A 15,164-nucleotide genomic window follows, 5' to 3' on the forward strand; every position below is an offset into this window, starting at 1 on the left:
GATGACAAATATGTTCCCGTGCCCGAGCGCAGTTATTTCACAGATAAAATCAAATCTATGCTGCGATGCAGAATCCAATCACAAGTGGCCAGACAGGAGACGGATCCTGGATGTATTTCCAGGTGTGAAGTGTACTCTGTCATAGCCGGATATCAGTCTCAACCTGCTGCTTATAACAAACTAAGTTGGGGTGAATTAAAGGCACAAAATACCATAGGTACGAATGGAAAAGTTCACATTACTTGGATATTCCTGTCAGCACACCAGAATGCACTCAGCACTGACATATTGATGCTGAAATGTCCTAAAAAGCCTCAAATGGCCGTAATCGAGGCGAGAGGCAGAAGGGAGACAGGGAGAGGAAGTGAAGGGCGGTTTAAGATGGATCCACCGGAAAATGGATCGGCTGAGGCAAATGTATAATATATTTCCTTCCCCGGTGCTTGGCTGGAATTGCTTAGGGGGGAAATCATAAAGCGAAACGCAAGCCAAGAAATTCCTCCTCCAGCCTCTTTCAGCAGAGACTGATGCTGGCGTTAGTTGGGGCTGATACCTCTCTGAATCCTGTTTTATGTAAATGCAGGTCTCTAAAACAAGTATCCAAGGGTAATGTTAGCAGAGGAGACATGGAGGATGGCAGGCCTGATGCAGCTCGCTTTCAGCTTCCTGCTAATCTGCTCGATTAATCACATCAGCTGAGGCGGAGATAGAAACGCTTCAATCCAGAGATGAAAGTGTGATGGATGAGTGAGCTAAGAGGTCCTCTTCCTCTTTTTTCCACTCCTCTTTTAGCGTCTTCCCTCGCCTGCGCTGCCCCAGCTTCTTTCTGAGCATTCTACTTTTCAACATTATTTCATTCCCTTTTGCCGTCTTTCATATTTTCTTTAACTTTAACTGTACTTGTTTTCTATCTGACCCTAGTCTTGTCTATTGTTTCTGTTCTGCTCGACTATCCCGTCTGTTTCATCCAGCAAAGTGTTCATCTACCAGGTACAGATTAAAGACGAGTCCAGTTATTATGATAAAATTTCACGTGACAAAAGGACAAGATGATGCTGAGAAAATCACACAAGCTTCTCTGTCACCAGTACCAATACAAATCTGGGAACCTTCAGCCAGCTCTGAGTGCCGACTCTCAGCTTCGGTTCAAGGCGGTGAACAAAGAATATTCACTAGGAAATTACCATGTAGTCCCTGATTTCAGGAACATAAATCATACAGAAAGTGTTCATCCTTAACACTTTGTGGAGAGTTCCCCAAAAACGAAACTTCCCGCAGGAACCTGAGCAGCGAGTGTTGTTACACTGCTTCTGTCATCCAACAAAAACCACGGGCACACTGGAAGCCATACATCACGCTGCCTCCACGTGGGAGACCTTCTCGGCTTTCTCTGTAATATGTTCTTCATGTGGTTCGTTTAAAGGCTGATGTTAGTTTTAGTTGCAGAGCTGGTCTGACGTCTTTCGATGTATTTACAAAATCTAATATGGCCTCATTGGCCAATGATTGGTTTGCCGTAGAAAGGATCCAGTGATCATCCTGATTAGGATTATATTTTCATCACCACGCTGGCCTCGGGAGTATGGTTAGGCCACTCCTAGTGTTCCCTTGTTTAGCATGAGGCTAAAATATTAACCCTGACCTGAAGTGGTGGACATTAAGTTAGGGATGCACTTGCACCGAGAGCTCCTTTGCACTTGTTTACACAAACAGCTTGCAAATGTAATTGCCACAGTTGGAGTAGGTACTACACCGAGTTTGGAGCAGACTTGTTATCTGCTTCATTTATGAAGAGAAGACCACCCTTGAACTGGCTTTAACGGTCAATGTCATATTTGTTTTTGCCCCCCTGGGATTAAAGCAGAGTCTGCACTTGTGGCGGTGCAGAGACCAAACATCTCACGGTCCATAACTTTCCAGATTTCGTATGTGTGTAAATATGTTAGGATTCGATTTTTGGGCCGTATCAGAGAAGAGACATTAGATGAGCTGGATCCTTTGAGGCTCCTTTGTAGAATCCAAAGGGCAAACCTTAATTCTCCTCCACCCATCCATCCATCCGTGGACTGCGCGGGCCCAGAGCTTGTGTGTTAATGGAGGGCATTTTTATAATTAGGCATAAATGTAATGAATCACCTGGTCCATGCGGAGGCGTTCTTCGATGGGTTCCTTCAGGAACCTTGTGAGTTCTTTTCGCCAAGTCTGCAGGCTGCAGGTCTTCCCCCCTTGTCCCTTATTGTTCTCCTTCTCTGACTTCCTTTCTTTTCGTCATTACTCCACCTTTTCTTTCTCCCTCTGCCGTTCCTCTCATTGTGTCTCCTCCTCACGTTCCTCCGCCCTCCACATTAATCACATGGCAGGCAGAATAAAGCAGAGCATCTGTAATAGTTTAGCAGCGTCACTGAAGGACAGGCAGAGGTCGGCTAGCATCACAGCTAATGCATCGACATCTAGCGCGCACGGGCGTGTGTGAGTGTGTGTGCGTGCACATGTGTGTGTGTGTACATGTATTAACAGTAATAGATGGCTTGAAGTGCATGCAAGGACAGAACGGGGACATGAGGCACTAAAAATGGATCGTTACCTGGTGGTCTAACACTCACGCACACACACTCACACACACTCTCAGTACATCTCCCTCACCCGGCTGCGCTGCTTTATTTGATCGGATTTTTGGAGCATTTTTAACCCTTTTCTCTGTGTTATTGATGATATCAAGACAAACAGGCTCATTATTGACTCTTTTTTAGCTCCTTCCCCCTGCTAGAAACCGGAGGCTGGTCTAACTGAAGAGAACTGAGGCGTCTGTTTGGTTGGCAGCTTGATTTGTTGCTGCTGCAGAGGTTTTGCGTCACTTTGGTCCTTCTGCTGCCAACAGTTCCTCCTCCTGCTTTCGATTTTGCTCCTGCTTGTTTTCCGATCATAAAATGCTCTTTTTCTTTTCCTTTTCAGCCAAAATGAACTGGAAAGATTCCCTGCTGATAAGGTGCCACACAAACTCCCACCGTGGCCTGCGGGAACAAACAAATGGCATTCAAGCGTGAACTTTACAACCTCGACTTTTATCAAAAACTCTGAAGCCAAACAAAGACGACTCCTTATCATTGAAGCTAATTTTTAATTTCACGGGTGTTGTTTTAAGTTTGAAGGACATTCTGCGCTGTTTATTTTCCTCGTTTAGTTTCCCCACACGCCCTCGCCGTCTCTCAGCCCATGTAGACCTTTGTGTTCGAGTCCCTGAACCAGATAAGGAAGTCATTGTGTCTCCTGTAATGAAAAGGCAGGGTGAGTGTGGCGATAGGATTTTCAATATCTCGCCGCGCTCGGGTGAAAGTGCCATGCACGCGCCGTAACCTTGAGCACGGCGCACGTCAATCAATCCAAATCCATTCGGCCGTGTCCTCCCGCTCCCCTTGGCGACTGAGATGAGCGTACGTGGCGTCCGGCGTCAGCTCCTATCGATGACTTCTGCATCTAGGCTGAGCGAGTGTGATCGGCAGCGAGCTTTGGGGTTCGTCCCCCCTGCACGGCGCCGCTGGGCCATTCAGTCGAAATAACAATCGATGAGTCACAACCAACCACTGGAATAGCAACACAGGAAATATCACGATTTAGTGGTGCAGCCATTAAAATTGCATCTTCTTTTCTCAAATACCTGATGGGAACTTGAATAGAAGACACCATGTTTCTCAAACACACTGCTGTTCATTAGATATATATATATATATATATATATATATATATATATATATATATATATATATATATATATATATATATATATATATATATATATATGATACTTCTGTATTCATTGCTCATATTAATAAAGTTTAACACATTTCTATTTAATGCCATCAAAGATGGACACACCAATCAAACGTGTCATGATGTTAAAGTTGTGCCCGCCTACAATCAGTCAAACCTGCTGCCCGACCAAGAAATATCAGTCAGATTTATTATGGTTAAAAAAGCAAATCCAGGCTGCCTATCTATGAAAGAGATGATTGTGGTGGCCTTTGAGACTGGTTTGTTACAAGCGTTTTCTTCTGACTGATGAAAGGATCATATAAATCATATAAAAGAAACAATTTTTCCATGCGAGAAAGTTTAAGAATGATGGGACTGTTTTTTAACTGAGGTCAGATGATCCAAACTGGAGCAAAACTCTCATCAGTTGCCCAAGGTTTGGGTTTTTTTTACGACTTCCCTCTCAAAGTCATCTTCTCATTTCTGCTTGGACCACTTTTAGCACTGCTGCTGATTTTAGATTTCTCCCTGAAGTCCCCGAATGCCTCTTTGCTCTTTGCCCAAAATGCTGGCCCTTCAACTTGACTTTCATTCTGGTCACACAGATGAAGTCAAAGGGCCATTTTCAGATATTCATTTCTGATGAACATCCACACAGTATTGGGTCCATTTACTGTCTGCACGTTTGAGGTCATGACAAAATGTAAGAGGTCAAAATGGGAACTGCACGGAGTGATTTAAAACTAGAGAGCAGTGGTCCAAGGGCAGTGTTGGTCAAGTTACTTGAAAAAAGTAATCAGTAACTAATTACTGATTACTTCCCCCAAAAAGTAATCCCATTACTTTACTGATTACTTATTTTCAAAAGTAATTAATTACTTAGTTACTTAGTTACTTTTTAAAAACACGATTTACAACCTGAATAGGTGATAAAGCGATAGATCTTTCAGCCCAATTCTACTTTTTCTGCATAATCCATCATACAAAATGTAATCAAATGGAAAAGTTTCTTTTTAAAACTTGTTTTATTAGTTTTAATCTTTTAACTTTATGCATCAAGCAAAAATTAAATTATCTGCAACATTCTCTGACTGGAAGAAATTTGTTTAACATTTAAACCTATTTTCTGCACATTCCAGCACATAAAATATATATATTTTTTGTGTTTGCACTCAGTCTTTCAAATAGATGCAAGTAAAACACAGATGAACATAAATAAAGTCAAAGACTAGCGGTCCTGTTGCTCTATTTTCACCTGTAAAGCAGTAGTAGGGTAGGCGGAGGTTTACCCTAGTGCAGGTGTGCCGCAGCGGTCAGTGGAAGAATCCGCGAGTTTCTCTGTGAGTTTCCCATTACGTCGTAGCGCACTCGGTGGTTGCTTGGAAGTTTAAGGGGGGTTTTTTGCTGTAAAAAGAAGTTTTCTTCCCACGCACAACGGACACTAATGTTTTTGTCACTTTTTATGGAATCAAACTCAAAGTAAGGTCAGTACTTCCACACTTTAAATGCTGCACGCTCATACTCTCTCCCACAATCGATATGTGATCCATTGTTGATCTGCACACAGCTGTTGTCACGAACGTCGCACTCGCTTACGTCACTGTCATGAGACGTTCTCGCAAAAAAATCACGGTTTTAGTAACACAGTAACGCAGCGTTCCTACGGGAAAGTAAAGGTAATCTAATTACCGTTTTTGCAATAGTAATCCCTTACTTTACTCGTTACTTGAAAAAAGTAATCGGATTACAGTAACGCGTTACTGCCCATCTCTGTCCAAGGGCGTGCAAGAAGATTAGCATGAAGGGAACATTCAGGGGTCAAACCAGGGGTAGTTTTCGCTGTTCTTAACAGGATGGAATTGCACAGAGATGAATCAAATATTCTATATTCTCTCTCTCTCTACATACATTATATATATATATATATATGTATATATATATATATATATATATATATATATATATATATATATATAAAAACACCCAGCACGCCCCTGTGGGCGGTTTATCCTTCAAGCTCGGGTCCTCTACCAGAGGCCTGGGAGCTTGAGGGTCCTGCGCAGTATCTTAGCTGTTCCCAGGACTGCGCTCTTCTGGACAGAGATCTCCGATGTTATTCCCGGGATCTGCTGGAGCCACTCGCCTAGCTTGGGAGTCACCGCACCTAGTGCTCCGATTACCACGGGGACCACCGTTACCTTCACCCTCCACATCCTCTCGAGCTCTTCTCTGAGCCCTTGGTATTTCTCCAGCTTCTCGTGTTCCTTCTTCCTGATATTGCTGTCATTCGGAACCGCTACATCGATCACTACGGCCGTCTTCTTCTGTTTGTCTACCACCACTATGTCCGGTTGGTTAGCCACCACCATTTTGTCCGTCTGTATCTGGAAGTCCCACAGGATCTTAGCTCGGTCATTCTCCACCACCCTTGGGGGCATCTCCCATTTTGACCTCGGGACTTCCAGGTTATACTCGGCACAGATGTTCCTGTACACTATGCCAGCCACTTGGTTATGGCATTCCATGTATGCCTTGCCTGCTAGCATCTTGCACCCTGCTGTTATGTGCTGGATTGTCTCTGGGGCATCTTTACACAGCCTGCACCTGGGGTCTTGCCTGGTGTGATAGACCCCAGCCTCTATGGATCTTGTACTCAGAGCTTGTTCTTGTGCTGCCATGATTAGTGCCTCTGTGCTGTCTTTCAGTCCAGCTTTGTCCAGCCACTGGTAGGATTTCTGGATATCAGCCACCTCCTCTATCTGCCGGTGGTACATACCGTGCAGGGGCCTGTCCTTCCATGATGGTTCCTCGTCTCCCTCCTCTTTCTTGGGTTTCTGCTGCCTGAGGTATTCACTGAGCACTCGGTCAGTTGGGGCCATCTTCCCAATGTATTCTTGGATGTTCGTTGTCTCATCCTGGACTGTGGTGCTGACACTCACCAGTCCCCGGCCCCCTTCCTTCCGCTTAGCGTACAGCCTCAGGGTGCTGGACTTGGGGTGAAACCCTCCATGCATGGTAAGGAGCTTTCTTGTCTTTATGTCAGTGGCTTCTATCTCCTCCTTTGGCCAGCCTATTACCCCAGCAGGGTACCTGATCACGGGCAGGGCGTACGTGTTGATGGCCCGGATCTTGTTCTTACCATTCAGCTGACTCCTCAGGACTTGCCTGACCCTCTGCAGGTACTTGGTGGTTGCAGCCTTTCTAGCAGCCTCTTCATGGTTCCCATTTGCCTGCGGGATCCCCAGGTACTTGTAACTGTCCTCTATGTCTGCAATGTTGCCTTCTGGTAGTTCAATCCCCTCAGTTCTGACTACCTTCCCTCTCTTTGTTACCATCCGACTACACTTCTCCAGTCCGAACGACATTCCAATGTCATTGCTGTATAGCCTGGTAGTGTGGATCAGTGAATCGATGTCTCGTTCACTCTTGGCATACAGCTTGATGTATATGTGTATACTCAAGATGGCGCCGAGTATGGCAGCCTCGTCGCGAGCTCCCCCAAGCAACGGCTTTCTTCTGTGTTTAATTTTACTTTTCCTTTATTTTTTCACGAGCAGCACTTGTCTCCTTGTGTACGACCGACAAACCTTACTGGACATAAAAGACGGTCTTTCTTATAACTTTCCGGAGTTCAAGTTTTGCAACACGGACGCTCCGTTTGCAGACCCCCCATTCATCTCACCTGAGACGCCTTTGTTCTCTGGCCCTGGAGGCCGCAAACGCCGACGCAGAGGGAGAAGATCTGGCGTTCTGGTTCGACTGAGACGGCGCACTAACAGACCACCGTTACCCAGTTTATTACTGGCTAATATGCAGTCTCTGGAGAACAAGCTGTGCGAGCTTCGGGCACGGATCTCATTCCAGCGAGAGATGCGGGACTGCTGCGTGATCTGCCTCACAGAAACCTGGCTATCGGACAAAGTACCGGACTCCGCAATACAACTACCGGGGTTCTCTGTGCACCGCGCGGACAGGTCACAGGATCTTACTGGGAAAAGCAGAGGCGATGGTGTGTGTTTCATGATCAACAACAGCTGGTGTGATTATGCGAACGTGCACCCGGTCAAATCCTTCTGCTCACCGGACCTGGAGTACCTGATGATTAAGTGCCGGCCATTCTGGCTACCGAGGGAATTTACAGCAGTGATTATTACGGCTGTTTACATTCCCCCACAAGCCGACACTGACCGTGCACTCAGGGAACTGTACAGCGCGATCAGCAGCGAGGAAACCGCACACCCAGAGGCAGCGTTTATCACAGCCGGAGACTTTAATAAGGGAAACCTGAAGAAAGTCTCACCAAAACTCCATCAACACATCCTTTTTAACACACGTGGAAACCGGCTACTCGACCACTGTTACACCTCTTTCCGGGATGCGTACAAAGCCCTCCCCCGCGCCCCATTCGGCCAATCAGATCACTGCTCCATCCTGCTCCTGCCCGCCTACAGGCAGAAGCTGAAACAGGAAGCACCAACCCGGAGGGCGGTGCACTGTTGGACGGACCAATCGGAGTCTGCGCTGCGGGACTGTTTTGATCACGCGGACTGGGAAATGTTTCACGTGGCCGCCAGAGACATTGATGAATACACAGACTCAGTCTGTGGATTTATCAGGAAATGCGTGGAAGATGTCGTCCCATTCAGAACAGTTAAATCCTTCCCAAATCAAAAACCCTGGATTAACGGAGATGTTCGCGCGGCACTGACGGCACGGAACACCGCCTTTGCCTCCGCGAACACATCGGACTACAAACATGCACATTACCAACTCCGGAAGACGATCAAAGCAGCCAAGCGTGAGTACAGGGACAGGGTGGAGCAACAGTTTGACAACCCTCGGAGTATGTGGCAGGGACTAAACACGATCACAGACTTTAGAGGGAAAACCAGCACACCGCAGACCACGGCCTCTCTGTGTGAGGATCTAAACGTATTCTACGCTAGATTCGACACAGCGAACACCATGAGACCGGACAGTGTGCGCACCGCGGATGACGTCAGTGCGCACACTGTGTCTGAGGAGGATGTGCGGAAGTGCTTCAGGAAGGTGAACGCACGCAAAGCTACTGGTCCGGACGGGATTCCCGGCCGCGTCCTCAAGTCATGCGCGGCTCAGCTGGCTGGAGTGTTCACGCACATCTTCAACCTTTCCCTCTCTCTGTCTGTAGTCCCAGCCTGCTTCAAAATGGCCACCATCGTCCCTGTACCCAAATCCTCCACCATCTCCTCATTGAACGACTGGCGACCTGTAGCCCTGACCCCCATCGTGAGCAAATGCTTCGAGAAGCTGGTCAGGGACTTCATCTGCTCTGCACTACCCGACTCACTGGACCCTCTACAGTTTGCATACCGCCACAACAGGTCCACTGATGATGCCATAGCCCTGACACTACACACTGCCCTGTCACACCTGGAGAAGAGAGACACGTATGTGAGAATGCTGTTTGTAGATTACAGCTCAGCATTCAATACCATCGTTCCCTCGAAGCTGGACAGGAAACTGCAGGATCTAGGACTGAGCAGCTCCCTCTGCAGCTGGATCCTTAGCTTCCTGTCTGACAGACGCCAGGTGGTCAGACTAGGCAGCATCACCTCATCCCCCATCACACTGAACACTGGTGCTCCACAGGGGTGTGTACTGAGCCCTCTCCTGTACTCACTCTACACCTACGACTGCACAGCCACTAACAACTCCAACATCATTGTGAAGTTTGCGGACGACACTACAGTGGTGGGTCTTATCACCAACGGTGATGAGACGGCTTACAGGGAGGAGGTCAGCGCCCTGACCCACTGGTGTCAAGACAACCATCTCACCCTCAACGTCGCAAAGACAAAGGAGCTGATAGTGGACTTCCGGAGGTGCAGAGAAGTACACACCCCCATCACCATCAACGGCGCTGCTGTGGAGAGAGTGAGCAGCTTCCGGTTCCTTGGAGTACATCTGGCTGAAGATCTTACGTGGTCAGTACACACAAACAAAACAGTGAAGAAGGCGCAGCAGCACCTCTTCTTTCTCAGGAGACTGAAAAGATTCGGCATGAGCCCCCGCATCCTCAGGACCTTCTATCACTGTGCCATTGAGAGCATCCTCACTGGATGCATCACCACCTGGTATGGCAACAGCACCGCCTACAACTGCAAAGCTCTCCAGCGAGTAGTGCGGTGCTCTGAACGGATAATTGGAGGTGAGCTTCCCTCCCTCCAAGACATCTACAGGAAGCGGTGCCTGAGGAAAGCGGGGAGGATCATCAAGGACTCCAGTCACCCCAGCCATAAACTGTTCAGACTGCTTCCATCAGGAAGGAGGTTCTGCAGCATCCGGTCCCGTACCAGCAGACTGAGAGACAGCTTCATCCATCAGGCCATCAGACTGCTGAACACGTCATAGACACCTCAGCTTCACTACTGGAACTTCAACATTATGCACTCCACACTGTATATAAATGCCACTTGTTTTGCACATATTCAACTCTGTATATTTTATATATTTTATTATTACTATTATTATTATTATTATTATTTATTTTATTTTTTTTACTATTTAATTTGTAAAAATGTGTATACACACACACACACACACACACACACACACACACACACACACACACACACACACGTAGGAAAATATTTAGTATACACATCCAGAAATGCATACACTATTATATATTGTACATATATTTATTAGTTTCAGGTTGGCCATTCTTGTATTTTGCTCGTTTGTGTTGTTGTGTTTGCACATCTCTGTTGCTTGTGGGGCTCGCACACAAGAATTTCACTCGCATGTGCTGTGCCAGTGTGCCTGCACATGTGATGTGACAATAAAAGTGATTTGATTTGATTTGATTTGATGTCATCCATGTACAGGAGGTGGCTGACGACTGCTCCGTTCCGTAGTCGGTATCCGTAGCCAGTCTTGTTAATGATCTCACTGAGGGGGTTCAGGCCTATGCAGAACAGCAGTGGGGACAGAGCATCTCCTTGGTAGATCCCGCACTTGATGGTGACTTGTGCTATGGGCTTGGAGTTGGCCTCTAGTGTTGTACGCCACATCCCCATTGAGTTCCTGATGAAGGCTCTTAGGGTCCCATTGATCTTGTACAATTCTAGGCATTCCAGTATCCAGCTGTGGGGCATTGAGTCATAGGCCTTCTTGTAATCAATCCAGGCAGTGCACAGGTTGGTCAGTATATATATATATATATATACACATATTCTTCTTTTCCTCTTTATTTTAATTAAGACAGCCAGCTGAGAATGAGACGCTAATTCCACCTTAAATTTCTGGTTTATTCAGACACACGGTCATGTGATAAAGTACTTCACTTCCTCGCTTTTCATTTTCACTCCACGTCATCAGTTATTTGTTTTGCATGACTGCACATCTCTGAAATTCACTCACACACACCTCTCAACAGTAACGTCTTTCTCTGGTTCCTAACAGCCTGAGTCTTGGCCTGTGTTGCAGGAGGATGAGACGGGCGAGGGCCGCTTCAGTTTCCCCGGTTACGGCATGGGCCCCGCTTGCCTGCAGGCTAAGGACGGCATGGCCATCAAAGGCAACAACAACAATGCCCCGACCTCGGCCGCACCCGAAAAGAGCATCGAGGAGATGAAGAAGCTGTTCATCAGTCGGGCCAAGCGCATCGACACGGTGTCCCGCGTGGCCTTCCCACTTGTCTTCCTCATTTTTAACATTTTCTACTGGATCATTTACAAGATCATCCGCAGCGAGGACATCCACAAGCAGTAGTGGAGAGCTGAGGAGGAGGACGAGGAGGAGAACGGTGCGAAGAGGAGAAGACAGAGAAAAGGAAACAGAGCGCTGACTTCGGTACAAGATCTGTTGCCCCTTTTTCCACCGAGCGTTCTCTCCTCTTCCTCTTCCTTCGCCTTCATTTGGTCGAGGAAAGTCACTTTCTTTGTGGCGGTCGCTCACCATGGCACCACCTGACGCCTACAGACACGATTTCAAATATTTATTATTGCTTTATTTTTCCTTTAATCTCCTCTCCTACCCTGAAACCTGCCCCGTTCCCGTCTCCTTCCAGCTCCTGAATAATCCGGACCGGTGCAATAGCAATGCAGTAAAATGCATGATATATGAATGTGGCAATATATTCAAGAAACGAAAAGTTCAACTTTTGCAGGCATCCCAGCAAAAACTGTGTGGGAGCAGTCGGACTGAACAAGCGAGGCTTGTAAAAGAAATGTTGTGTTTGATTTTAGCTTTTTGTGTGACGACAGATATAATGCTATGTGACGGGTGGGTCGTGCGAGAGCAGTGTAATATACTCATATATGTTATCATAACTGGGAAAAAATAGGATGTTTGTTTCCACAGGTGGGCGTCTGGATTTAAAGGATTTTTCACCCAAAAAAAGAAAAGAAAAGAAGGCGGGCCGATCGGTGCTTCCATTGAACAAAGCGATGCAAAGGTCGCGCTTTCTGTATATCGAGATTTGCTTCAAATGTGTACTGCAAGCACTCCTCAAAGCTCCCCCTTGCTCCCGCTGCCATCAAGCACCGTGAAACTGAACCGACCTGTCAATCACACGACTGGACGACATGGGACAAACTATCTCATTTATCCGTGCTCAGCGTGTTCCTCTGCCTGTCCTTCATTTCTGTTTTTTCGGTTGTTTCTTAATGAATTTCTGTGCCGACTCAACACGTGGCTCCTGCGGCGCTCTGACACGCAGGAAGGAGGTGCGCTCTGATGTCAGCAGCTGATGTCGCCTCGCAGGCTCCTGGGTTTTTGAGATTTCGCTTTGTTTTGGTGAAAGCGGACAGAGAACTACTCGAGCGAGGACGTAGCAACACACAGATACGTTTACATCTCCAGTAGTGCTTCCTTGCTTTGACCCCGCCTTAACGTGACGCCGCCCATCCCGCTCCCCAGCCGAGAGGACATATGTTACCTTAATTAACTGTATTCCCGCCTCATTCGTATGCACCGACTGTAGCTGCAAACCTCATAAAGCTACGCCGCCATCCACATGCAGAGGCTGTGATGAGGGGATTCGTCATTTGAGGCTTCATAAGTGTGACTAATGATTTTATTTGTTTGGTTTTTTTTTCTTGTACTTTGCACCAGGCTTCTCTATGCAACGATCAGTATATGCAAATATGATTTTTCCCACGTCTGGGCACCCTCATCCACATCCCGCTGCAGACAGTGAAAAAAGGTCTTTCATGCTTATTGGTCAGAATGGAGACAAAGGTGTTGCAAACTGCCCAGGCACTTCTGCCCAATGCACACGGATCAGTAGATGGAGAAAAATATATATAAATATATATGTGTGTATGTTTTAAACTAGAAATCTGAAGGAAGGAGGTGGAAGGAGGAGAGTGATGATGTGTGTGCAGTGAGAACTCTGACAGGCTGTGATGTGCAATGTTCTTTTTTTTTGCAAACATTTAATCAGTCTCACACTATCTTTTTCTGCTTCTTACACAAAAACCTGCCTTTGCAGCCAAACCTCAAAGGAGCACGTCGACGATTCTTTGTGAGACACCGGGAGGCCTGGCTCAGCCGTACTGCCCAGTCAGAAACATTTTATTAAATTCCAGCTTGTGCGCTGGTTAAATTAGCCCGATGTAGCTATTATATATTATAGTTTGTGTTTCCTCGTTCTGTCCCAGTCCACAGACATACTGTAAGAGTCTTAGAGAGAGCGGATGAATATTTCCGATTATTCCTCTGATAACCTCTAATCAGTGAGCCACCAGCTGAAAGTCAACCAGCCAGCTAGACCTTCCTCGCTCTGACAATAAAACATGGATTATTTGTTTTGGTCTAAATATCAGACATGGGGAGATTGGCACAAAGTGCATCTCCACTGTTAACTGAAACAAACATTTCGCTGTCCAACTCTGCATTGTGAGAAAAAATATGATTTAAGAGGCTATAATTTCATATTCCTTTTATCCTCAGAGACAGAAATACAAAACAATATTTTCATTTGGATGATTTCTTCATTTCTCTCCTCCTGCTGTTTAATCCATGAATCCGCAGCAAAGGGATTCCTTAAAACTAATTTGGGTTTTGTGTCTTTTACAGAACATCTGATGTAGATTTTAATTTACATCATTCACTTTGTCTCAAAGTACACTGCGAGCAATCCGAAGGGCTATGCTCCACCTCTCCCTCTGCTCACATGATCCCAGCCTGTTCTGACTTTAAAATGGAAGTGCCATAAAATCTGCTTCAGTCCAAACTATGCATCTCATTCACCGAATCATTCCCAGAAAAGGAAAACTGCTCAAAGCTGGGACCTCAGAGGTGCTTCGGTTACTTACAGAGGCCGTTTTATTTCCACATGCGCGGCTGTGTTTCCGTGAGCTCCGGTCGAATCCCCGCCTTCACCCTCTCACCCTCCTTATCGTTACACCTTCAGAGATGTGGGCACGGATTCAGATTCAGAGCAGATCAGACGGTTCAAGCAGGGAAAGTAAAAAGGTGGTGTTTTTTCTGAAAACCCACAAATATGCATGTTAAATGAAGACCTCACCCAGGTCCAAAGTCACACTTGTACTTCTCTGCTATTCATGTATGTGGGAGCAACGAAGCAAAACAAGCTCACTGGGCCTTTCAAAGGCTGCTGCGATGCTTCTCACACAGCGTTCTTGGTTTGACCAAAGTTCTCCAGAAATCACCTTAAAGCTAATTCCAGGTAATAAACTCTTTCAGTTACACAGGTCAGTCAAGCAGGTGCAGTACTTAAAAAGTAAACCGTTTAGTGCTGCTGAAAGGAATATTTTATATTTGTGTACAGGGACAAATCAACGCTGTCTTAAATGGAAGTGTTCGACTTTTAGTCCACCTGGCTCAGTCATGGTGAGGCACACAACAAACTTTAAAATATCTTTTATAATAGAGCTTGAGGTGCAGCTCTTCCCAGCAAATGAACTTATGGATCCGTGCACGCTCGCCAGGAAAATCGTATTTTATAGACTTGGCAGCTCCTCTGAGCGACACGTATGATGCAAACCGCCTCTGATGGCCTCTGTTTGCAGTGAAGCCTCCTCTGTGGTCACGGCCTGCACCCAGGTGGGAAACCTCAGCCAGCTCAATCTGATTAGGACGGCTCCTTTTATCTTCTGTGCCAAAAACACAAGGACATCAGTCGCCTGTTTTACATACACATGTACATCTTCTCGTGCCATATGGGGGTTGAATATGCAACAAAAAAAGAGGACCTAGAAGCATATCGTGCATCCATTCAACCACCATTTCCCAGCATTTACGGCCCTCCCCTCAGGCGTGGGTCTCGTGCGTGTCATAGTTGTTGTCGAGCTTTTTGTCAGGTCTCATGCCGTCGTATTAATCATTGTTCTCTGTGGGTTTGGGGGGCAGAGGGGGGGATACTGTGGGTTGGTTTTGCATCGCGATGTGATGCAAACTGACAG

General features: G+C 46.4%; 1 protein-coding gene across 2 annotated transcripts in view; it reads left to right on the forward strand.

Moving 5' to 3' along the window:
* The window catches only part of glra1 (glycine receptor, alpha 1), a 128,090-nt gene extending 114,487 nt beyond the window's left edge, over window positions 1-13,603 (forward strand). The window contains exon 9 of one of the 2 annotated variants that reach the window (XM_085418118.1): window positions 11,197-13,603. In XM_085418118.1, coding sequence (XP_085274244.1) covers window positions 11,197-11,505 — 309 coding nt within the window. In that variant the 3' untranslated portion in view covers window positions 11,506-13,603. The remainder of the gene's footprint in view (window positions 1-11,196) is intronic. The other variant, XM_085418107.1, reaches the window with a different exon arrangement.
* Window positions 13,604-15,164: the final 1,561 nt, after the last annotated feature.

This window comes from Rhamphochromis longiceps, linkage group LG2, assembly GCF_057381845.1.
Source record: "Rhamphochromis longiceps isolate RC_006_pf linkage group LG2, R_longiceps_female_GT1.1, whole genome shotgun sequence".
Taxonomy (NCBI): domain Eukaryota; kingdom Metazoa; phylum Chordata; class Actinopteri; order Cichliformes; family Cichlidae; genus Rhamphochromis; species Rhamphochromis longiceps.